The following is a 24,212-nucleotide window of genomic DNA, read 5'->3' as shown; positions in this document are numbered from 1 at the left end:
TCATCGGTGTATGGAAACGGACTGAAATGTGTCATTAACAACACTGAGTATCGGACACTGTCAGATGGAATGCTCGGTCAGATGTGTTGTCTTGTTTACTTATGCTTCAATCTAATATATACTGATTTAACTCATACCGTTGCTAACATTTTGGTATCTGTATTATGGTATCATTGTATCCTTATAAGTATCATGTCAGTCTTATGTTCACTAGTTCACTCACAGATGATATAAAGGAAATAATGTGCATGCATGTGAAAACAAGAGATAAAGCATGTGCACAGAGATACACACTAATACATGCAGGCAAACACACAGAAAAATAAACATGAATCAATCCTGCACCCCACCTTTGCGGGCGGTCTTGATGCTGACTGGCTGGAAACCTCCATTGAGGGCGGAGGAATCAATGATGTCAGAGTCAAAGTCACGGTGGTTCTTCCTGTAGATGAAGAGCGCCACGACGACCGAGATAACCAGGCACATGATCACCGCTATGACAATACCCACATACAGAGCGACATCATCTGTACTGGGCGCCACTGGAGGAGGAGTGGGAGAGGGACAAAAGACAAAAAGAAAAATAGTCTTTTAAGATCTCATGAGTTCACGTCAACAGCTTTCTTTCTCAGTATGCAGGGGTTGTGATGAAGCCATTATCAGCAGACTAATATCCTGGTCCAAGATGTAACCGGATATTAACAACCATCTACTGGGAAATAAATGCATACAGTTCTCCTGTGGTTAATGCTGGTCTGCTGTGGCAAATAATCTGGCTGTTGATTAAATAATAAAGGACACTCTTAATTGTCTAAAGTGAAAAGGGATAGTGATACTTTTAGCTTGGGCATCTAATTTTAAATTTTGGCTACGCACTAAAGGGCACACAAAAAGCTCTCTCAAAGATATCCACTCAACATATAAGTCATGTTTTGTATGTTAGAGGGGCCTGAACACCATACATCATACAGATAACTAGAAAGAAGAAAATAAATCTAATGATGATGAACTCTGTGCACAACGACGCAATTAATAAGGAAGGCTCTCCAGTGCAACCCAATGACACACTGTCCTAACAAGCAAACTCAGAAGCGAGATCAAAAGTTCTGAAGACGGAGATATAGATGTTTTCATCTTCTACGTGCTATGTGTTGGAGTTCAGAGTCTGCCTCGGTCTTTGTTCTTACACACTGAAGATAAAATCTAGACATAGCTTGCATTCCTCAAACTGTCTTTCATCTCTGTCTCCCTTCCAGAGTCTTTCTGTCCACTTTCCAGCTGGAGTAACCTCTGTGATTAGCGGGCCTGGCGTGGATATGGTGGCTGGTGGGAACAGAGACTCAGAAAGGCACTCATTACCGATCAGACCTTTTAACAGATGCCTACTGACAGTCTGAACTCTCTGTGGTGTTAGGGGAAAGAATGTTCTTCAATGTCACCATGTTGACAAACGAGGAAAAACTCTTCTTTAGAGGTAGCGATATGCCTGAAGGCATGTGTGAGACTGTGTGTGTGCATTCAGCCCATGTATACACAATGTGCATGTCGGGGGGCTTTGCTAAAAGAGAGAATAAAGTTATTCGATCAGAGAGAAATATAAATATAAATATATATTTTTTTTTTAAAATAATTTGGGTATGCAAATGCAACAGAATCTGCACCAGCAGATGGCAGCATCAACCATGGATCCATACACAGCACTTTCCGGACATGCATGATGCCGAGCATTTGTGTAAATTAGCTTCATGTGTCTCAGGATACAGATGGCACTCAATCTGTCTGCAGTGTCCTCTTGTACAAAGGAGAAAAGGAGGAGAACAACAAGAGATGGGAGTGTCTTTTTGACAATCTTAAGCCATAAATTGTGTTTTTTAGTAGATCCTTGGTCTCCAAGAGAAAACGTGAGGGGCTTAAATTTCTTTAGTGATGACCTGATGTTTATTTAGCTGGATGAATAGGTTTTAAATCTAACTAAACACGTATGTCAATTAACATTTAGTCAGTTTAAAATCCATTATATTCAATGCTCTTAGAGAATCTCTATCAAATTGAAATTGGATATGACCTTCACCAGGGCATTCATTTTTGCTCGCTTTTGGTTCACAGTGATTAAGAAAGAAAGCAGATAGTTTCCTTCAAATGTACTGAATGGCCACAATTAAAGAGGAACTGGTAGACTTCATTTCCCTTGGTCCCCAGGAAGGATATGTGAGGATGTGTGTGGCCTCACTCTCTTTATGCAATCTTAACTGAGACATCACATTAAAGGAGTGTCAAGATCTATCCTCATGTTGGGCCTATAATCCTTCTTCTAGCACAGACACAAACAGAAAACAGAGCAGGGAGCCAATGATGGAAGTCTGAAAATGTAATTTCACTGTGCTTTTTCTGCCTAGCTTTCCTGCAGTTATTTAACATATATCCTCTCAGTCAAACAATCTCCCATCCACGCTTTGATGATAAAGGCAGCAACCTGCTCAGTGTACGCATTAAAATGTATCACTTAGATTAATACATCCCTTTGAACATGAGCCATTGTCGGAGGGGGAAAAGTACAAGAAATGGAAATGAAAGAGATTATTGAACACTTCATTCTCTGGGAGGACGCAGAGATTTACAGAGGGAGGGTGAAATACAGAGAGAGAAAAAAATATTAGAGATATACACCGAGAAAGACACAGTGGGTTAAATTATTTGCCAGAATCGGTGCCTGAGCTCCCGACGAGGCAAAGTGTCTGGCTGAAGTTCTGGAGGAGAAATCTGGTAAAGGGCAGCTCGGAGTTACACAATAGTTGGTAAACAGATAGCTATCGAGCAGAGACGCATCACGAGATAGAGTGGAAAGCAAAAAAGGAAATGCCCTGAGGTGCAAATAAAAAAACAAACAGAATAGCAGTAATACAACCGAGATGGACATAAAAGGACAATGGCAAACATTTGTTGTATTGTTTTTTGTTTTTTACGTGAATGGAAAAAAATACCACTTTTAAAATGTTACCGTTTGCAACACAAGAAATGACTGACTGTAAACTTCTTGGACAACATTTCAATGAAGATCAGAGACAGACATGACAATGAATGAAGACATAATGTAACAAAAAATAAATGATAACAAAAAAAACAATAACTCACATGGATTTCCAAAATCATTCTTGTCTTTTGCCTCAGAGGACTTCTGATATAAGGAACCTTAAAGAGAGGTAGAAATTGTGGGTAGGAGAAAGAGTTGGGAAGGTAAGGATGGGGGCGGGTGGGAGGGGAGATGGCGGGAGAGGGATGATGAAAATCAAATTTAAGCCAACAGAAAAACAAACTCAACAAATGAGACAGCAACAAACTCATGAGTAGGAGTGATGACACAGGGAAGCGATCTTTCTTGATTTGGCCCCTCCTCTCCAGATCTGTGTACAGAGTATAGAGATGGATGAGAGGAACGGGGGGAACACAGAGGTTCTTTGAGGGAGTGGTGTGATCCATCAACTGGGCTTAGTGCCTGAGCAGCACCAGGACTGATGCTGGCAGGTGAAAAAGGGAATGGAGGGACTGATAACGTATGGGCTCCAACAACAGTTCAATAGAACAGCCTTGCATTGGTCACTGGAAGGTGGATGGAGAGGTTAGTGCAAGACATAAAAGGATTGCTTATGTTAGGAAAGAAGAAATGGAAAAGTCTTCCATATAGATGGTTTTTGGGCCACAACCTGGCTTTCGGCTGGCTTGGTTGTTGTTGTTGACGTGAAGGAGAGGCAGCATAGAATGGCATCCAGGCACTAGTGCACACAATATTTAGTCTCCCTGGGACATCCATAAACAACTATACAAACAATGAAGTCCTTATTGGAGAGAGAGAGAGCCACGGGCAGACAAGTGGACCGACAGGAAAATCAATGGCTTGATATATGGAGCTGGTGTGTTCATGTAATCAGGCAAAAGGAAGACCAGGCCAGTGGGGGGAGGGAAAGACTGTCAGGGTCAGTGTAACTGATGGCCCATTTGAACCCATCCTGTAGAGTTTCTATTCATCCGTCAGTCTACAGTATAGCGAGAGTAAAAGCATGCTTCAGTGGGTGGCCTCCAAAGGAAACCTCAGAGCCCCAGAGAGACAAAGATTATTCCTTACTGACAACAGAGAGCTGGGGAGGAAAAGTACAGGAAATCACTGTCTGTGTTTCAGCCATTACTTCCTTGAATGTGGCAGATTTTCATCCTCAGAGAAGAATACTGTCATGTGGCAAAACTGATGTTGTACTACTTCTTGGTTATCAATCTGCATTCACTGAAATTCATGATTATACTCCAAATATATGTATATCTATATCTAATAGTATTGTGTGATGCAGCGGCTGGCAGCCCAAGACAAATTTCCCTGCGGGACAGTAAAAAAAAAATCTTATTTTATCTTAATCAAAACTTTTCAACCACTAGAGTGTAAATAACCTCATCCTCTTGTATGGCTGACGTGAACCTTAGAATGATGATTTCCCTGTCTCTGGTGTTTGATAGTAATAAAGCATTTGCCCTGGCTGCAGTATGCACTCCCCTTTCTCTACATCAATATGTCAAGAAAATGTCATGTCTATGAGGAGGGTTACCAAAGGCTGAGAATCAGGGAAGGCAGAACAAGAGATTTAGACAGGTCAGCCTCAGTGAACTGTGAAAACTACACTCTTGTGTTAAGAGTTGGGAAGTTCTATCGGAACAGGCAGAGTGCAACCTCTCTAGAGCAATCTGTAGATACATAACTTTGTTAACTCCAAACCCCAAACTCCCTGACAGTTTAAATGCGATGAACACGCTGCAAAGTAAGTTATAATACAGCTATCCCCTTTTTGATTCGGGTCAGTTGTGTTTTTGTGCAGCAATGGACACTGAGCATCTCGAGTTCTATTTCCAGCTCTGGTTATATATCAAATTCCTTTGCCAGATTCCTGCAGTGGATTGCAATTGAAATGATTTAAATAAATTCAAACAACAGAAAATAAGATCAAGCTGCAATGGAATCCACAGACACGTGTTTGCTCAGATCCCAGCCCTGCACTAGAGGGAGCAGATCAGCAGTCCGAGGTGAGTTCAGATTGCACACAACTTCCATTCCCAATCATATTTGCCATAATGTGAGCTTTTAGATAATGGGCCGTTCTTCTAAATGCTAGTGGAAATGGTCATTAGCATTGACATAAGTGGCTTCACCCTCTTAGCTTCCCAAAAAATCAATCCCTGAAACGATCCTGAATCTATAGCGTTATAGCTTTATATTCTCTGCAAGCTGGCCATCAATCTACAGAGAACTAATGCTTCTGTGAGAGTCACAGAAATAAAACAAGACGAATAAGACAAATAAGAGTACTTATAAGAGTTGTTATAGATTTCTTTCACTGATGTTTTCTATACACTGTAGACATAAGACCATGGCTATAAAATCAGCTAATGCTCTGATTCTAACAGAAAAGGAAATAATTGAGCACTGAAGTCACAGTTTCCTTTTGGTCCTTCATACATATGACCATAAAGTACAGTATGAGTTTACTTTGGACAGACGCATGCCAATCCTAGTCTATATAGTACATCATGTCGACACCAAACTGCAGGTAACCGTTAACAACCCCATAGTACTGCAAAATCTCTCATTAGCCCTCACAGTGACGGCCAGCTGTATCAAGTTCTAGACATCCAGCAGCAGAGACCCTGTTATATTATTAGTCACAATCACAATCACCATCTCTAGTAGGTTATACACATAATGGAGGCATCTGTGACGGTGTGCGGGGGTCTAACACCTTCAAGGATGTTTATTGGAGAGGATCTTATAATAAATAATAAAATAAAATAGCCACAGAATTTAACTCAGGTACTGTGCAGTCTTCACAGCTCCCTCCTTCTCTTCCAATTCCTCTTATTATTAATATAGGCACAGAAACGAAGGAAACGATTGTTTTAGTAGATGAAGTTCATGGTATCAAATACCAAGTAGATTCTTAACACTGCAGTAAACACACACACACACACACACACACACGTGCATCGGAGATATTGCAGCATGACTCCAGTCTGTGACTGTATTATAAAGCTCGGCTCCACTAAACTGCGTGGCTGTTTTCAACTCGCTGGAAAAAGAGAAGCACAGAACAATTTTTTGCCTGCAGAAAAATATCTGTCTGCAGCGCAAACTGGCTTTGGCCTTTTTTTGGTCAGCAACGAAACAGTAAAACAAATTGAAGGATTATGATTGGTGAGAAAGAAATGCTGTCGACTCCTTGAGACTTTTGTGTACTTTGAAATTTGAAATTGTAAGACTAGATTATTATGTAGTCTGCAATACGTGTTCACGTTGCATCACATGTGATTGCCAACAGGACAAGGAGCAAGTCTACACTCGGGCCACTTTGTGGCCGCGTGTTTCCTCTCCTTGGACCGAAGGAATCCAGAGTTTTTAAATTAAGGTAGTAATCAAAGCGGTCGTGTAGATGTGACCCGCTTTACGTAATTCCAATATAATCACTGATTATTATTTTAAATATAACTCCCAAATGCTTAGCCTGTGACGAGAATAATTACTTAGAGCACTTCCCCATGTGGCCTCGTCTTTTTTTTTTTTTAACATATACTTAAATCTGAAGCGGAGTTGACACAAGAAAAGACGTGCTGTGTTTTCTTCTTTTATGTCACTTTTATCCAACAGCTTTTGTGTGATATTAATGTGCAGAGAAAGAGTTTGAGTGCAGAGTACACGGAGAAAGGCATTTTCGGCATGTCTTTTTGTTTATGCATGAGTGAAGTGAAACAGAGTGAGTGAGAGACAGGGTGAGTGTTATGTGGGCATGTGAAACACAGCGTGTCAATGAAAGAGCAAAGGGAAACTCTTGGTCAAAGGGTGAAGAGATTTCTTTGGTTGGCAGGTCAGAGAGAGTAGCAGAGGATTAGTCGGGTACTCACTCTGCATGCACATCCCATCGGTGCAGTTCTTGGACTGGAGCACCATGCCCTCACAGTCCTTTCCCCCGTTTTTGGGTGCTGGAACGCTGCATTCTCTCCTTCTCCAGTGGGTGCACTCTGTCCCACAGGTGGACCACTTAGTCCACTCTGTCCACAGGCCATCCACTACCATACAACAGACAGGACAGACGGGGGCAGAGTGAACAAAATGGCAAATGAGAAGATGAAGACAAACAAGTGCACGAGTGGGTGAATGTGTACGTGATTGAGACAGCGAAATGTGTGGGAGAGACACACACACACACACACACACACATACACGTACACACACACGTAAGGGCGGAGGCACAAACGGAGCGAAATATGCAAATACAGAGTTGTATCATATTTTATGTATTTCTTTTTTGTGCACTGAGCTTAACCCTTTCCACCCACGACTGAGTGGGTTTGTTGTAATTCGATGCCATACCTGGGCAGAGAGGATTGCACGGCAGCTTCTGAATGCCTTGCCCGTCGCAGATGGCGCCGCCGTTGAGTGGGGCTGGGTTGGTACAGCTGCGTGTGCGTTTCTGGTAACCGCGGCCACAGCGGCTGTTACACACTGACCACTCTGTCCATGTCGACCAACCGCCGTTCACTAGTATGCATGGGAATAAAGCATGTTAAAACATCAGACTACTTGTCTTCTCACCTCACCCTTTAGATTTATATTGCTTTTTTTTTTTTAAATTGTAAAAAAAGGTGCTTTACAATAAAATGACACAAAATAAAAGAGAATTGAAAACATTTTTCAATAAAACATTTTAAAAAAAGAAGAAAACTCCAGTAAAAGCACAGAAAGACACCGAATTAAACACTTTTTTATTTTAGTGTGACCTATCAATACATGATTTACATAATGTATCATTGCCCATTGTAAAATGTATGAGTATCTCTGGTTGTTACTTTGCCATGCAGCCAGACATGAGTCCTGGTCAGTTAGCTGCATTTTCCATTCACCGAGTCCTCCTAAAGCCTCTCTTCCCTCTCTCATCCATCTCTGTCAGCGACTTAATCCAGTGCAGAGTGACACCAGGGCTTGTGGCTGAGAACAAGTCTGTGGCATTTGAGATGGTGCAACTGGGCCCCTTGGAGCCTCCGACTTTCAAATGTGACATGCTTATGAGTGAAGCCCAACATATTGGACTGCCAAAGCCCCACATTTCTGTATTGTGTGCTTTCTTTCCTACATGGATTATGGATCTATCTCTTCTTCTTCTTTTTTTTCTCCATTTCTTGTGCTCCTGTTTCCAGTGTCCTTGTCGCGAGTTGGGCCGGAAACCACTGGGCTAAAATCATATTGTATGTTTTTCTCACTTTTTCATCGCTAATATCAGACACAACTCTCTGTCTCTCTCTCTCTCTCTCTCTCTCTCTCTTATGCTTTGGGTTTCTCAAACTACTTTATGTGTACTTTCACAAACTGTGCATAAAAGGTGCAAGTACCCCATTTGGATTACAAGCAAGGGCAGCATTAACAGACGCAGTGGTCTGTTGTACTTTCTCTCAAGGATGAGCTGACATCAAAGCAGTTATTCAACGCCAGTGACAGGAAAGCCTTGCGCAGACAGCAACCCTTGTCCCTGAAATCGTCTCTCTTGAATTTACAATTGGTGTATCTCTAACGCCCTGACCTCCACTCACCACATTGTTCTTAATCTTCACGAGACAGCGAAAAGTGATGAGGGAATTATAGATTTTAAACTTGACCCCGGTGAAAGTATCAGTTTCAAGCATCTGTTCACATTTGTCTGTAGTCCGTATCCATCCACATGCATGCAGCGGTGCCTCTTTATTCAGTTTGAAAATGCACAGCCTCGAGCAGGCGTTGTTCAACTTCACAGTCGCACTGTGCAATAACAGTCACGTCAGCTGATGTGGGCGAAACAGTGGGTGAGACTGTGTGAAGCCACAGCAGGGGGCTCTTTAAGTATGGCTCAGCCACATCAGCACCTCGCTTACAGTTCAGAAAATCACTTATCTTCCATTCGTTGCACACCTTCCGGCGTGAACAAAATGAGCGACTGTTACACGCCCCGGGAGGGAGAGGGATTTCACTTTATGCAGAGTGACTTTGAATTTTGTTTTTTTTGGAGTTGAGCTGCCTTCTTGTAGGAATTCAACACTTTCCTTCTGCACTAGTGTCTGACTTTATCGATCAATAATTGGTGGCCAATAAGGAGAAAGAGTGATTGCCGGTCAGGAGATGCAAGACTATTGTGAGATCTCATTGACTGTGTTGCTCAGTGTTAAGATGGGGGCCGCTCACCATAGACGATGACCGTGGCGGTGGTGCTGCGTCTCTTGGCCACAATGTTCTTAGCGACACAAGTGTAGTTGGCGGTGTCGGAGAGGCGGGCTTGTTTGATGATCAGGTTGTGATCGATGGTGATATAAAAATTTCTGTCATCTGCAGGATCAATAACTTCCTCGTTCTTCAACCACTCCACCTAGGAGGAAGGAGAGAGCACAACTTGAGAAAAGAAAAGAGCAAAGGCAAAGAGCTCCGAGACAACAGAAAAGTCTTCTAAACAGACGTTGTGAGAACATATGACAGGTTGACCTTGTTAAATAGTAGAAGAATCACAGCAAAGTGTTTAAACAACTACAGTTGTTCTCGTCTCCGACTAACCTCTCAAATAGCAGTGAGTGCAAAGATTAGAACACACTTGTTTCCTACTCTGGAATCCGGCTACAACAAGTCAGTGGCAATCAGGCTCTTTGCACTCTCCGCTTAGAACAAAGCACTACAGTAACAGCGGGGTTGTCAGGCACTAGAGAAAGTTCCCGAATCTGAGAGTCTCTCTGACCTTTCCTTATGAGTTTCATTTCTCTCAATGATACGGATATTGAACCCCTGGCACTATCACAGAACAGGAGACCATTTAGAGCCTTTATACAACAGTAACTCACAAGATCCTTTTTCTCTTCAAGAGGTGTAAAGGTTTCAAAAAGAATAACATGTGCCGCCTCACACTCTGAAGCCACTTCGATTCAACAATATTTGCTGGTTCTCTGGTTTTCTTCAAAAGGAGCTGTCCAGCGATGGGGAGACCTGGGAAATGGCTAACTTCCTGTGTATTGTGATACCCCATAAGGAGCGGGGCCTGATAAGAGATAAGACCCTAAGGAGCAGTACAGGCAAAGATAAGTAGGATGTTTATAAAAGCTTGATCTCAGGAGAGATAAAGTATCTCAAAGGAGTGGGACAATAACCTGATATAAGAGCTGCCAAGACAAAAACGATGTGCGGGCTCACTGCTGTTAGATTTCCTAAGAAACACAGACATGGCATGTCGTGGTGCAGGGATGTACAACACATTGGGCAATGTTGTAAGACCATGCATTGTTAGAACTTTCTCAAAAGAGGAGATGAGCTGATTGGGACATGCACTGAGTTACATCCATCACCAGCTTCAGAAGTATCTGTGTTTGCTTGAAATGACAGATATCAAAGACGCCATCAGCGTCACACCTCAGCGGCCTGCTCTCTTATCCAGTGGGAACACATTGGAGAGGCTGGGATGAAAATATGTTCCATACTACACAATGATGTCACCGTCAAACTCTGCCTACTCAGCCCCCCTCCGCATGAATGCACACAACACTCACATTGTGCACATAAAACACTTGTCAACATGACAAACTTACATCTGACCGAACACTGGGTGCTCAATGTCGAGCAAGTAATATATTAATACTTAATATCAGCAGAGCTTTACAGTACACCTCTGTAAGTGATGTATATTCTCTGCTGATTTGGTGCTTATAAGTGTTTTCCTCCATCAACATATATTAGCTGACTCAATCTCATGGAGAAAGGCAGGGTAGGATTCCCAAGCCATCTTGTGAGCCATTTCACGAGATGAAATTAAATCTCTCTCACAAGAGCGCAATGAAATAAAGTGCAATATAACATCAGTTATACTGCACTTTATATATAAGTTGCGATGTATACATTACATCGGTCACTCAGCCGGAGATATATCTTATACATCATCTTAATTCCTTAACGTAATGGTACAGCAAAGAAAACATGTCTTTATATATGCTAATTTAATTTTAAAGCAGCTTTATCATCACACAAATCAATGAGAAACTGCGGTATGGACATAAGACACAAAATATTGAACTATGGTAATAGATGTGTCCTTGTTATGCTGTTGACAATGTCAATTCTCAGGTGTTTTCTTTATTTTTTACTTTAAAAAACAGCTTTTTAATGGTTATTCCAGGAACTTATAGCAACACCTGTCCATATGTGGGAAGTGTATATATTTAGGCATTTCAGTATAATGCTAATAAGTTGCAACAAATTTTACTGCAACAAATGTGCCTTGACATCTGCCGAGGTGGCAATTAGACATCTGTCTTGACTTTCAGGACTGGAGCTCAATAATTAAAAAATAACTCACTTTAAACCTCCCTGAGATTTCAACAATGTAATACATTTTGTAAAAGTCATTTTAAATAAGATAAATAACGCCTGTGCATTATCTTGATTTCAAACATGCAATCATTATAATGAAAGCACAATGCATTATTACCACTAAAGTGATTATAGTGAATGCATCAATCTATATTCATTGAACAAGGGTTATGGAGGTTGTTGTATTTTCAATTCCAATAACGCCACTAATTATGACACAAACATAAGCAAAGAGAAGAATCGGAAATCAACCTGTACTTGTAAAGCGCTTTTCTAGTCTTCCAACCAACACTATGACATCATTCACCGATTCACACCCATTCACACACTGATGGGAGGAGCTTAGGTTCCACCTTCACATCAGCAGTAACTAACATTCACACACCGTAGGCACAGCTACAGGAGCAATATGGGGTAGCGGAGACGGGCATCGAACCACCGATCTTCTGATTGAAGGATGACTCTGCTCACCACTGAGCCACAGTCACCCTTGTGTTTAGGGAACAAAGAATTCAGAGGGATCCGATTTCCATTTTATGTCCTTTGTTTTCTGCGTCATGTTGAAATGTCCAACAAAACAAATAAAGATGATGCAAACAAGAGAAACGATGGCTTTTGTTAACCTCATACATATTTAGCTACTTAGAGCTCACATCAGTGAGAGCAGAGCACAGGGCGTTGGTTTGTAAAAGGTCTTTTCTTCGAATGGAGATGGACAGCTGATACAAAGAGGAGTTTATCCAATTGTGCACCAATCACAGAGGCAGCCTCTCCAAACGTGCTGCGCTGAGATGTCAAGAGCAGTTTTATATGAGAAGGTAATTAAAAATTTAACAAAAGCGCTTTTCAGCGCAGATGGAGGGGTGGGAGGGAGACCGAGTGACGAGGGATAGAAAGTGGAAGAACCTTATGTCAGAAGTGGGAACGGGTGTGCGAGAGCAAAAGTGAGCACAGTTCACCCATCATTTATTCTGTACCGACTATAATTAGGACTCATTAATAACACCAGAAATGAAAAGGTAAGCCAAACTACACCACACTTTTGAAAATATTTCAAATGAATAGAATTCTGCGGAAGACATCTCAGATAGCATTTGTCCGACTTTCTCGCATGCCAACAGAGTCAATCAATCACACGCACGCACACACACACACACACACACTTGCAGCTCGTTAGCATCTGATTGGCAGTGAAACATCCGGAGAGGTAATTGGCACATTTCCTGTCATTAACGAAGAGAAACTGCCACATGTCAGCAGAGAGGGAGTCTCCTGCCTGGTCAGAGACAGCCAAGTGAGCGAGAGAAACAGCAAGAAGGATACCTGAGCCAAGGGAAGAAGTGAAGGAGACAAACAGAAATTAAGACAGGGAGGAAACAAGACAGAGAGGAGGAGTTAGATGAGCAGGACGGTCAGTTGGTGTGCCAAAATATATGACATATCATAAGTGAGTGGCAGAAAGGAGAACAAGACCGAATAAAGACAGGCAATGGAGGGAAATAGAGGTCACTTTGTCTTTAAAAAAGGTGTTGACTAAGTGAGTGAGTAATGAAAGAGAATGAGAGAGACTAGAGAGGTAAACAAAAAAGAGAAAGATGACTGAGAGGAAACATATTTTTCATCCATTGAGCTCTGGAAACTTCACAGACCAGGACGCATCTGATGGTATTGCGGAAAATAACAAAGACAGGTTAGAAAAATAAATTGGTTAAAGGAAGGGTTGCGAGATTCCTGGACTATTCAAGATATAAACTTTCCATTGGAATTAAATCGAAGGCATGAGGAATTTATTGGAATTAAATCCTAACTTCCACTAGGTAGGGTTTAAGTATTAAATCAGACTTATACCTGCACTATCTACTGTAACGGGTGCATATGTATCATACTGTATATATATATATATATATATATATATATATATATATATATATATATATATATATATATATATATCACTGTTCATTATTCTGCATATTACTCTGCAGTTTAGTGTTTTTTGCACCTCTGTTTACATGCTATACTGTCTCAGTACCTGTACTCTGTGTAATGACAATACATTTGAATCTGATCTAAAAACAAAAATAAAATGTGATAACAGCTAACCAACAAAAGGTTATAAACTGTGTGGTTTGCATTAGGCTAATATTTGTCAAAAGTTACATGAAAGCATGAAGTCATTTGGCTCAGACAGAACATTGTCTTTACAGTGTGGTAACAATTAAATTAAATGGGCATACTTTTCACCAAAACCTCCAATGAGACCTAGATTGTACTTTCCCCCAAAAAAGTGGTCTACATCCTCGACACGTCCGTTTGAACGCAGCGTCAGCGTCCTTTCACGGTCTAATACTAAAATACTAAACACACTATATACAATCCACTCACTTGGTAAGAGCCAGTGCAAGGCAACACCATTCACCACTCATCCCTGTTGTGTCAGAAATAGAAACGTTCTGCAGAGTGCGGGGGTGGAGAGGGGCATGTAAAGGAAGAACAGGGAGAAAAGAACGTTCCACAGAAATGTGTGAGATTCCTCTACAGAGAAGTCATTATGAGCTCTCCTGCTCCTCCACAAGAAGTCTAACTATCCATCGGATGTAATTTATTCATTTCCCCTTTTTCACAGCATATACCCGCCGCAGGCTTGAATGACACACCTGGAGAATGAGCCACGAAAGGTTGCAAACTGATTATTCAATCACTCACTATGAGACAACGAGCCATATGCTCTGCATCTGCCTGCATGACAATAATGGAAATGTAAGCTGTGTAAATATTAGGAAGCTGAAATGCACTAAGATGTGATATATTGAGGTGTGATGGGCAGAGTGTTTGTTTGTGTGTGTGTGTGTGTGTGTGTGTGTACCTGTGTTACTTGCTGGTATTTATATCTGTATGTGTGTTTGTGACGGTGGATGTGGAGGAGCTGGAATGGGAGGGGGGTTGGGAGGAAGGAGAGAGGCTGAGGTAACAGAGGTGGAGTTGGAGGGGTTCCGGTGTCCATACAGAAGACAGATATCTGAGACTTGAGCCAGGAGTAATGGCCTCCTCCAGCTCAGTCTTGCCTCAAGCTCTCCACAGGCTGCTGAAGGAGAAAAGCCATTTCTTGAACTAGCTCCAGCCAGACACGTCACTGCTGCAACACAACTCTCTCCATTTTCTCTTGCAGAGTCCGTATGCTTCTTAAATGTGATTCCTAGAACACCTCACTGCCTGCAGTGTAAACAACATGAAGACGGGAGGTGTATGTTTTCACCACTCTCTTTGTGTCCGTTGATTAGGGAGGCATAAAAAGTATTTGTTAAAAAACTGGCATACAAAAGGGTCGATTATATTTTGATGGTGATGATGTAACAATAGGATATCTGCCATTATACTGCACATTTATTTTTTCAGCCAACATTACACTATATTCAAGTGTGGGTGGGCAAGTACAAGTTGGCTGCAGAGAGACATGGAAGACAAATGGCATTTTATGTCAATATTAAATTAACTATTATAAATGTTATTAAGGCTGCAGCTTTGCAAGGTGGAGAACTGTTCGATACACACTGTACATGCAGTCCTTGGTCTCCCCATGTCTCCTCTGGCCTTTAGAAAAGCTCAGTTGATAACTTCACCTAGGGACAAGGTTGTTGTGCACTGTCTTTGTATGCAATGCAACCTTCAGGAGTAAGGATAAAACAGGCTGGAACCATTTTTAACAGTTTAAAATAATTGTAAAGTGATAAAGAAATGGAGAACTCCCTCATGTACATCTCATTGCCACGTTAATGGAAAATACCACAAGGCATCCAGCAATTCCCCTTCCTTATGACGCCAGGTTTCTTAGAGAAAGGTGATTTTTATAATTGTATGCCCTTTTTGGAACTGTAAACAAAAAGCCTGTGTTTACCTCGAGGGCTTGGGAGAAAGCTGTAATGGCAGGTGAACTGATTCAAAATACAAAGAATGCCGAGGGTTTTTTTCTCCACGCTGCTCCAGTAGCAACATACATGGAGTATTTTCTTGGATTTGTTTTCTAGTGTCAGTTTATCTTTGCATCATCCTAGAGCCCGAAGCAGTGCTTCGTGTCTTTTTCCTGTAATTCATTATATTTTCTTTTCTTTCTCACAGGTGGTTCGATGGATTACATGCACCCCCTGGGGTTCAACATTGTACATTTAAATGTTTGTCGAGGCCTGACCCATCGGAGGTTACAGTAGACTTATAGAGGGCGGCAGAGCTCACACATTTTGAGCTATTAGAGTAAATCACAGCCTTTGCACAGGGAAATTGCAGTGATTGACAGACGGGTGCCTAAAGGGCAAATGGTTTGTTGCCGGGGGGGTTAGGGTCTGGCCTCCAGACACTTTCTCTCCCATGGGTAAACTAAATGAAAACACACTTCCTGTTTGACTGTGCACTGACGTCTTGACCATCCTGCCCCCCCCCACCATAACTACACATACAGCATGTTGACTGGGTTTAAGCACTCAGATACTTTTTGACAAGGTGACCCGATGAGCTGCAGTGTGTGCTATGCCTTCACATTGCCTATTAAGTGGAACTGGACCTAAAATCAACAGCAATCACTGCCATTTACATGGTCTGATGGGTGGAAAATGTGGATGCTGGATCTCCATAAAAGAGCCACGGTCAAGATATTCGAGCCAGATTAGATTTCATAACATACCAGTCAATGCTGAGATTCATACAGGCACATTTAGTCACTAACAAAAAAGGTAAGAAAACTAGCTTAATAACATAATGTCTGCCTCTATGGATTCACAGAAGTACATTTGAAATGCTTGAGTTTGGCTCTGGCTGCTGTTCCAGCTGTCTAAATTCATCAGACTTAGTTTTCTTATTTCTCTGGATGAGGGAGTGTGAAGTAAAGATCTTTACGTTTCCTAGCTTTCTTCTCAGTAAAGCGAGTGGACTTAATCATGGCAGCAGGGCCTCTTCCCTGCAGTGCATCAATGACTCGTTACCCATGATAACACGGCAGGACCCCGGCTGACTGAGGAGATGCCTGAATTAAAAACCTGCTTCCATGGAAACAGGCTCAGCAGCTCACAGTGCTGCATAACCTCTGAACTCTTGTCTTTCTCTCGGGGCTGTGACAAGTGCTCTGAAGTGGAGATGGAGATGGAAAGCATGGGAGAAGAAAAGAGAAAGGAACAATAAAGCTGCATTCTTTCACAAGGAGATTCAAGTCAATTTTATGAGCCTGCCACATGTTCTCGAGTATGAAAAGAGGGTATTGTTACTTCTGTAGAGGCCCTTAAGATGTTGATGAAAGAGCTTCATGGAGGTATTAAAAGAGAATGATCAGTGTTGAGCTGAGGGAAAGTTTTCCATCCCCATCTTTACCTTTACTCTATCTATGGCCAGCGCTCAGCATGTGAGGCCACGTAATACAGAAACCAAGCGGTTCCTGCCAAATCACTCCTTCTCCCTTCCGTCCAATAATAGGTTACATTTTCCTTCTGCTTTTGATTAAGTATATATCAAATATTCATGGCAATGGAAATGTGTAACAATGACTTTTAGGGGGCCTGGTGAGTGTCTAATGTATTCAGACCATACAAGACGTTCATGACTAAATCCTTGTGCTATTTCAGAAACCTCACTCGCAGTATTTCAGTCCTGTGAGGCCAAAGTTCCATTGGTAATGGTCGAAAGGAGCCAAAATAAATGCCGGCTGCTTGTTTTCTTTGTGTGTGTGTGTTTGTGTGTGTGTGTGTGTGTATATTCCACAACTCCAGGACTATCTGTAGACCAGAACATCGATGTATGAAGTTTGAATAACAAAATTAGGGCCAGGATACCTCAAATTCAACTGTGAATATGAAAACCTCTAAGATGTCAGAGATGTCAACGGTTTCATATCTTCTGTTATGAAAACTTGCTGCATCATCACAGGAGCAAGCCTGATTATTCAGCATAATGTTTAATTTTCGGGGCAACAGCCGCTGCAGGAAGCCAACAAAGACTCAAAACCACTTAAATAGAGTAACAGAACGTCATTACCGTGGTAAACCATCGTGAAACCCTATAATGTAAATCATCTGTAAAGTGGGAAGTCAAAGAGTGAACACAAGACTGACACTGGATAACTTCAAATAGCTCAGTTCCACTTTGTAATCTGAGATCAAAACTAATTGAGAACGACTTACTTTGATTGTCGAGAACGTGGGCTTTGCAGCTCTGACAATGTTTGTGTGTGGGTGAGTTACTAACTCTTCATCTAAAACAGCCGCAACAATGTGCATAGCTGATCTCAGCAGAATCATTCAAACTGAAGTAAAAGTGTCAGTGCTTGCAACCATTTAACTATTATAATGTTAGTTAGGAGAAAAACAATATGTGTGTAACATAATGTGTTTGAACCTAAATTACACATGTTCTGGATGAAAGCTCTTTTATTCTAGATTCAAAAGAGAAAGCAAGTGAATGTCTTTCTCAGCCACAATCACACTGTTCACGCCATAGAATAGATGAATAGACTGTCAGTGCTCAGATGAGTTGTTGGCAGCATGGTATCACACGGCACAATGTCCACCACATACAGTCCACATGATTTAAAAGTGCTCTAAGAGTATGGGTTTTATGGCTCAGTCAAAGCCTGCCATTCCCTCTGCCTCGCAAGGCAAAGCCCTGCAAACGAAGCCCAGAGCGAACTGACAGCCCACTGGAGGCCTGACAGCAACCCACCGGATCCAACCCCGACAAACCGCAACAGCTCCTCTCCCTCTGCCTTCAGCCTCTCTCATCCCCTCTATATTATTTGTGTGTCTTAGAGTGGGTGAAATATGACAGATCCTGCCTTCAAAACTGCTGCTACACATTTCTGCAGATTTCATATGTAACCACAGACTTAGCCCATCTGCTTTTATCCGAGGCTTTTTTTTTTTTTTTTCCAGGCCTAAAAAACCCAGTTGAAAAAGCAGCCTTTGCTTTTGTCCTTTTTCCCACTGAGGCAGCTGTGTTCAACTTTGGGAAAAAAAAGAAAAAAAAAAAAGAGTAAAAACAACTTGTGGAATGGAACTGTTGTCTTTTTCTGTACCCATGAGCTAAGTGTGAGTAATTAAATGAGTTTGAAAAGGGTCTCTGTACACACACAAAACTTGAGCATAGAAGGAAAATTAAACAGAGAAAACAATCACTGCTCTTAGTCAGAATACAGAAAATGATGCAGTTCAGCCTTGTTTTTTCTTTTAGAAGAGGTGAACTGCCTGCTACAAATACCGAACATCATATCCTACATCTTGACCTCATCATATACAACTTTAAATTGTACACATAATTGTTCCACTTGTTTGCTGAATAGATGGCCAGTTTGGTAATAGGTGATTCAAACAACATTTATTCTACTTGATCACACACACACACAGACTCACACACTTTTACCCAGACTGAACACACTATACATGTTGGCATGCCTCTTATTTAACCTTCATTGAAAATATAGGTTGCCACAGCAACTCCATATCTCATAAAGCATAGATGTGTCATGATTGGACCCCAGCTGAGTCTTTAATCACTGCACAGAGCCAATCCAGGATTGACAGTAAGACCTCAAACAAGCAGCAAAATCACCAGTGCTATATGGTTGTTACAGCAACACTATCAGACTGAAGCCTGGATTGTATAAGGAGAGTCTGTGGAGTACCAGTCCCAAACTTTGGTCCATTTAGCCTGTCAGCACTTTGAGCGGGGATAAATGCTGTGCAGTTCCACTCACTTAACTCGGCTTTTCCTGGTCAATCACAAGCCTTAACAGAGTTCAGGCCCAACACCCCCCTCTTTCATCCTCTATTTATGTTCCTGCAATCACAACTGAGCCTTTTCAAATGCAGCAGTGACAGTGCTCTACTGTAGGGTGGAGAGGGAGTAGAGCAGGGAGGTGATATTGGCTGAGCTAAGGTAACACAGGGACACAACTGTTTTTTTATTCTTTTTTTCCCCACTGCAGATAATTACAATTTTTTTCTCCTCTGACCAAATTGCAGTGACCGGCCGAAATACCCAAACAGCTTAAATAGCCCAGGCAGTGGTGGAAAAATGTCCTTATCTGAGCGCCGGACCGTGTCAGATTTATTCAGTGTTATTATATTACAACTTCTAAAATGAGCAGAGTTCAAAACTGAGGAATGCTCCGCTATCAACACAGTTTTTATGTGTCATGAACAAACAGAACCATGGACTGGTATTATCAAAACATATAATACATGCTAATAGATACATATAGAGATATCAAATGATGGGGGAGTTGGACATGTTAGCTATCTATTAAATAGAAAAAAAGAAGGTAAGAAAACATTTCGACTACAATTCAATGGCCCAATGAAATGTGTTTTGAACCTTACCTCAGCAGCTGGGATGCCTTCAGGTGGGCGACATTGGAGCAACACTTCCTGTTCGAGTGACACTTCCTTTCCAAGAGGTTCCTGGTCGAATGTCTTCCTCAGGTCTACAATGAACAGAAGAACATTGTGTATCAATATTGACTTATTGACAGGTAAATGTGAGGGCAATTTTAAAGCTATGATTAAGTCAATCAATAATATAGTATTGGTATCCTAACAATAAATCATCAGAAGGAAAAGGCAGGGTAACTCATCTATAATAATTGCTACTGTGAAAAAGCAGGACACTTCAGTGTGCGTTTGAATGTTAGAAACAGCATCTGAGATGTGTGCTTTTTGTTCTATCTCCCTCTCTGCTTCAGCTATCAGGTAAACCTCCCTGAAGTAGACATAGAGAAGATAGATAGATAGAAGGGGATCCCTCACCCACCAATGAAAAACTAATATTTTGGTGGTGTGAGAGCCCTGACGGAGTAGTGCAAGGCAGGGATAGTGGAGCTGACAGGGCAGGATTACTGAAGGTGTCATGCTACACTGGAACCCAAAGCCCATTAGACATATATCATAACCTGCTGCACAGACTTAGACAAGAGCGGTGGGTATCATATACAACAACAGAGGGGAGGGGAGAGAAGAGGACTTAATGGGGAGTTACAGCACCATTTGGGAACGTTGGGAGTTACTGAAGCAGCAAATCTACAATCAAACCTCCAAACTCCACTGATACCATTTCCACAGTCTTTGCAATATTCTTGGCAAAAACCGTCCCGTCAACAAAGGCAAACCTGACGAAAGAGCGAGCCAAACCAAGTTGAAAATGATATGCGATGACTTCAAAATGAGAGGATACAGTGAAGCTCAGAAGGGTTGAACTACAGCGGGAAACATACATGTTGAATGACACAGAGATACAGCTCGAATAAAACTGCAAAAAAGCCATCACAGTACGATGTATGTATGTGTTTACTTCACTTTTGATATCCAAGTTTGTGATGCCAACACATCTTCAGTTCCTAACTGTGTCCATGGAAACAAACCCAGAAATGAGTTTAATCTGTGGAAGCTATATGGCAGTTCTTATACACGATGCTATTATTACAGTTATGGTAGTAAATGGTAAATGGACGGACTGCTTTCACACCACGTGTCATCATTCACCCATTCATACACTGATAGCAGGGGGGTACCATTCAAAGTGCCTCCTGCCCATCAGGACTCTCTAACCATTCATACTCATTCACACACCGCAGGAACCGCCTGCGGGGGCAAATCCGGGTTAAGTGTCTTGCACAAGGACACATCGACATGGAGTAGAGGAGCTGGGGATCGAACGGCCGATCCTTTGATTGAAGATCAGCCATGCTCTACCACTGAGCCACAGTCGCACATGGCAGAATGTGAACTTCAGTTGAAGCAGACTGCACATAATAAGTGTAATACTCTTGAATACAATGTAAATATAATAGGCTACAGTACCAACGTCTATAAACTAAATAACTGCTGTTCAATGTGTGGGGAGATTGAGCTATGTGTGTGAATGGATACAGTAAAGATATAGCTTTCTCACTATAGGTTTTTTATATTCATCACTACTATAAAATACAAAGAAGGCATCACTAAAATATGATCAAAATAGAGGTTCAATTTAGCAATTTTACCACTTCCTTTCTTTTTGTTGAATAGCTATTACACAAGGACACATTATACTTAAATAGAGACAGTTCACAGCTAACGGTTCCATTTTCCCTGCAGGAGAAACTAGATCATGTTCTTCTTACAGAATACATGACCAGGCTAGACCTGGAGGCCCCAAAGAATACGTATAGTCATTTTAATGTTCATTTTTTATTTGGAAAAGTTAACCTTAAAATAACAAATTCAAACCGTGTCCCAATTCCAATTCAGGGAAATAATAATAACCCTAACTACAAGTGCAATGCAAAGCTGAAAGGGTGAGTGTCGAATTGAAAGCAATTTCTGTAAAAGTCTGGTATGAAATTAAAAAGAAGGAATGACTGGAGGGGCATATTGTGGGACATATAAAGCATTATGGAATTTGATCCAAGGACAACAGTTTGTTTTTATTAAGATGGAAAGGTAAGGAAAGGAAAAGAGGCAGCAAAACTATGTCTCAAAGGGGCACTGCTGTTTGAAGTTGTGAGAGTCATTCTACTGTTGTCAGAACTACAATGTAGAGATGAATGCTAGTTCAAACTGCCTCCACGAGATAAAAGAAGATGTAGTCACAGTATGACAGGTAAGGAGAAGCAGCAGGCACACTATCTCCTACACAGGAACAAACGTCATGCTATACAGGACTATTGATGCTTTGCAACGAAAGCTGATAAATAAAATATGAATTCCCCATAAACATACTGTAGAGAATGCCAGTCTGGCTGCTCAGTCTGCAGTATTGTAGCAGAGTGGAGCACAATGCGTAGCAGCCATACTGGAGGTGGTGTCCATGGTATGGTGCAGAGCAGGTTTTAGTTTGGCCCAAACATGTTTTAAATTAGAAGTATAGCATGTTTATCAGGAGAAGAAGTACATACTTTATAACCTCATTAAACACAAGCAAGCAAAACAAAAATGCTTTGTTGCCAAATAATAAACTTGTTTGGATCGTGACATTTCTGTTTTTATTTTATTCTTTTAGTATCAAACCAGCATCTGCTACTCCCACAACTACCACCAATTAGGGCACAGACCGTAAATATCACAGAATAGCCTGGATTTCATTATTAGAATTAATTGCATTGGCCAGTGTTTCTAAGAAAATGTGATAGATTCATGCTTTTATTTTTTTCCATTCGCTTGTTGTAGCAGATCAACTCCAGCTTGTTCAACCACAATGAAACACCCAGCGCTTGTTTTGTTAATTTCATCATCCTTTTGCAAACCTCAGACATTCCTCTTGATGAAACACAGTAAGTAGCATGCAAGTGATTATTTTGTGCTGCATATTTTATCGGATGTGGGTTTAAATGATGCTCCCCGTCTAGAGTCCCTCCTCTCCTCACTCCTCATAACCCTGAACAATACTGTGGGACACTGAAGGGTGTGGGACCAGCTATGTCGACATTCCTGTGGGAGTCGCACAATTCCTTCCTCAGCACATAAACACTTCCAGCCTCCCTCGCCCTCAGAGGGATACACATATGACAAGGTTACCTTAAGAAGATACTGTATGTTTGGCTACTTTTAATGCTAAAGTACACCAACTTCCTGGTTTAGTAAATCATAAAGTTCTGATGCAAACCTAGATTAGAAGTGACCGGGAACACTCAACTTGTACTCGTAAAATCATAAAGCTACAAACAAGAAAATCTATTTCCAGCTTTAAACTTCCCCCTTCGACGATCTTTTGAAAGGCATTTCAGTTGATTTGATTTGTTTATTTAATTTGGTTCTATGCACATGCTTTTAGTGCCTCTCTTTGGCAAGCAATCACTGCTCCCCAACGATGAAGGCCAGTCAAAATGGTTTTGTGGAGGTCATAAGAAGAAAAGGCAATCACGGGGAATTTAAAAATTCTTCCTCCAACAGGCGCACAGAATCTCGGACAATACTTTTCGCCAGACTAGCCTTTTTGAAAGTCTGAAAGCCAGTTCTTTAATACAACAACCTCTTAACTTGCCAGTGGTGGTGGCGCTGACTCACCGACTGATTAAACCGTATATGTTTAGATGACGGGAATGTAGAGGAAAACATGCCCAGTTTCCATTAGCCTAACAGGATCGAGCCTGACTCTGAAGATGGCTGCCTGAAGAGAGAGCACAGTAGAGGAGCTAATCCATTCAGCAGAAGCTAATAGGAGGGGAAGAGAGGTCCATTGTGATTTGAGGGATAGGTTAGTGCTGGAAGACTGCTCATCATGGGTGATTATATGAGGTGGAGCAGCGGGAGTGGGCTCGGCGGGGGAGACTGAGAGGCATGATTCTGATTCACCAGGCAAGTACAACAGCAGCAAGCAGTAATGAGAAGAGCTACCGGTGTTTGAAAAAGAGGGAATGCACTGAATTCAAAGAGCAACTGTAAAGAAAACCACGGGACATCGTAAGTGAGAGAGACAGCCCGCGATATATAGATGCAGAGAAAGAAAAGGAGAATTAGGAGAGATCCAAATTGAGAGGGACAGATATATGACTGCAAATGCCCTCTAAATGTAGTAGATCACCTGAAAACCATGGATTTTGACTATATACTGTACTACTGTGCTAAACTGTATAGTGACAATGAAATCATTCTAACAGTGACACTGAGTTGCCAGCCAAACAGTGATATCCCTATCCAGCAGTGAGACCAAAACATGTGATGCAGACGACAAGTAGGTGCTGCATCTTCTGTCTGTTTGCCACATGTCAGTCACAAGGAAGTGACAATTGAAATGACTTCGTCAGGAATTGAAAGTGCGGAGCGTGATCAAGCCGATACTACAAAAGAAGTCCCTTCAGGTG

The 24,212-nt window shown here is 41.5% G+C and overlaps 1 protein-coding gene across 1 annotated transcript in view; it reads right to left on the bottom strand.

Annotated features, from left to right (window-relative positions):
* unc5c (unc-5 netrin receptor C) overlaps nt 1-24,212 on the bottom strand; it is a 49,491-nt gene that overhangs the window by 12,193 nt on the left and 13,086 nt on the right. Inside the window, exons 4-9 of the mRNA XM_034547251.1 lie at nt 19,756-19,859; nt 9,242-9,422; nt 7,403-7,570; nt 6,934-7,098; nt 3,133-3,189; nt 351-542 (exon numbers count right to left, since the gene is read on the bottom strand). Of these exons, the coding sequence (XP_034403142.1) occupies nt 351-542; nt 3,133-3,189; nt 6,934-7,098; nt 7,403-7,570; nt 9,242-9,422; nt 19,756-19,859 (867 nt within the window). The remainder of the gene's footprint in view (nt 1-350; nt 543-3,132; nt 3,190-6,933; nt 7,099-7,402; nt 7,571-9,241; nt 9,423-19,755; nt 19,860-24,212) is intronic.

Source organism: Cyclopterus lumpus, chromosome 12 (assembly GCF_009769545.1).
Source record: "Cyclopterus lumpus isolate fCycLum1 chromosome 12, fCycLum1.pri, whole genome shotgun sequence".
Taxonomy (NCBI): Eukaryota; Metazoa; Chordata; class Actinopteri; order Perciformes; family Cyclopteridae; genus Cyclopterus; species Cyclopterus lumpus.
This window is presented reverse-complemented; position numbering and strand designations above follow the sequence as displayed.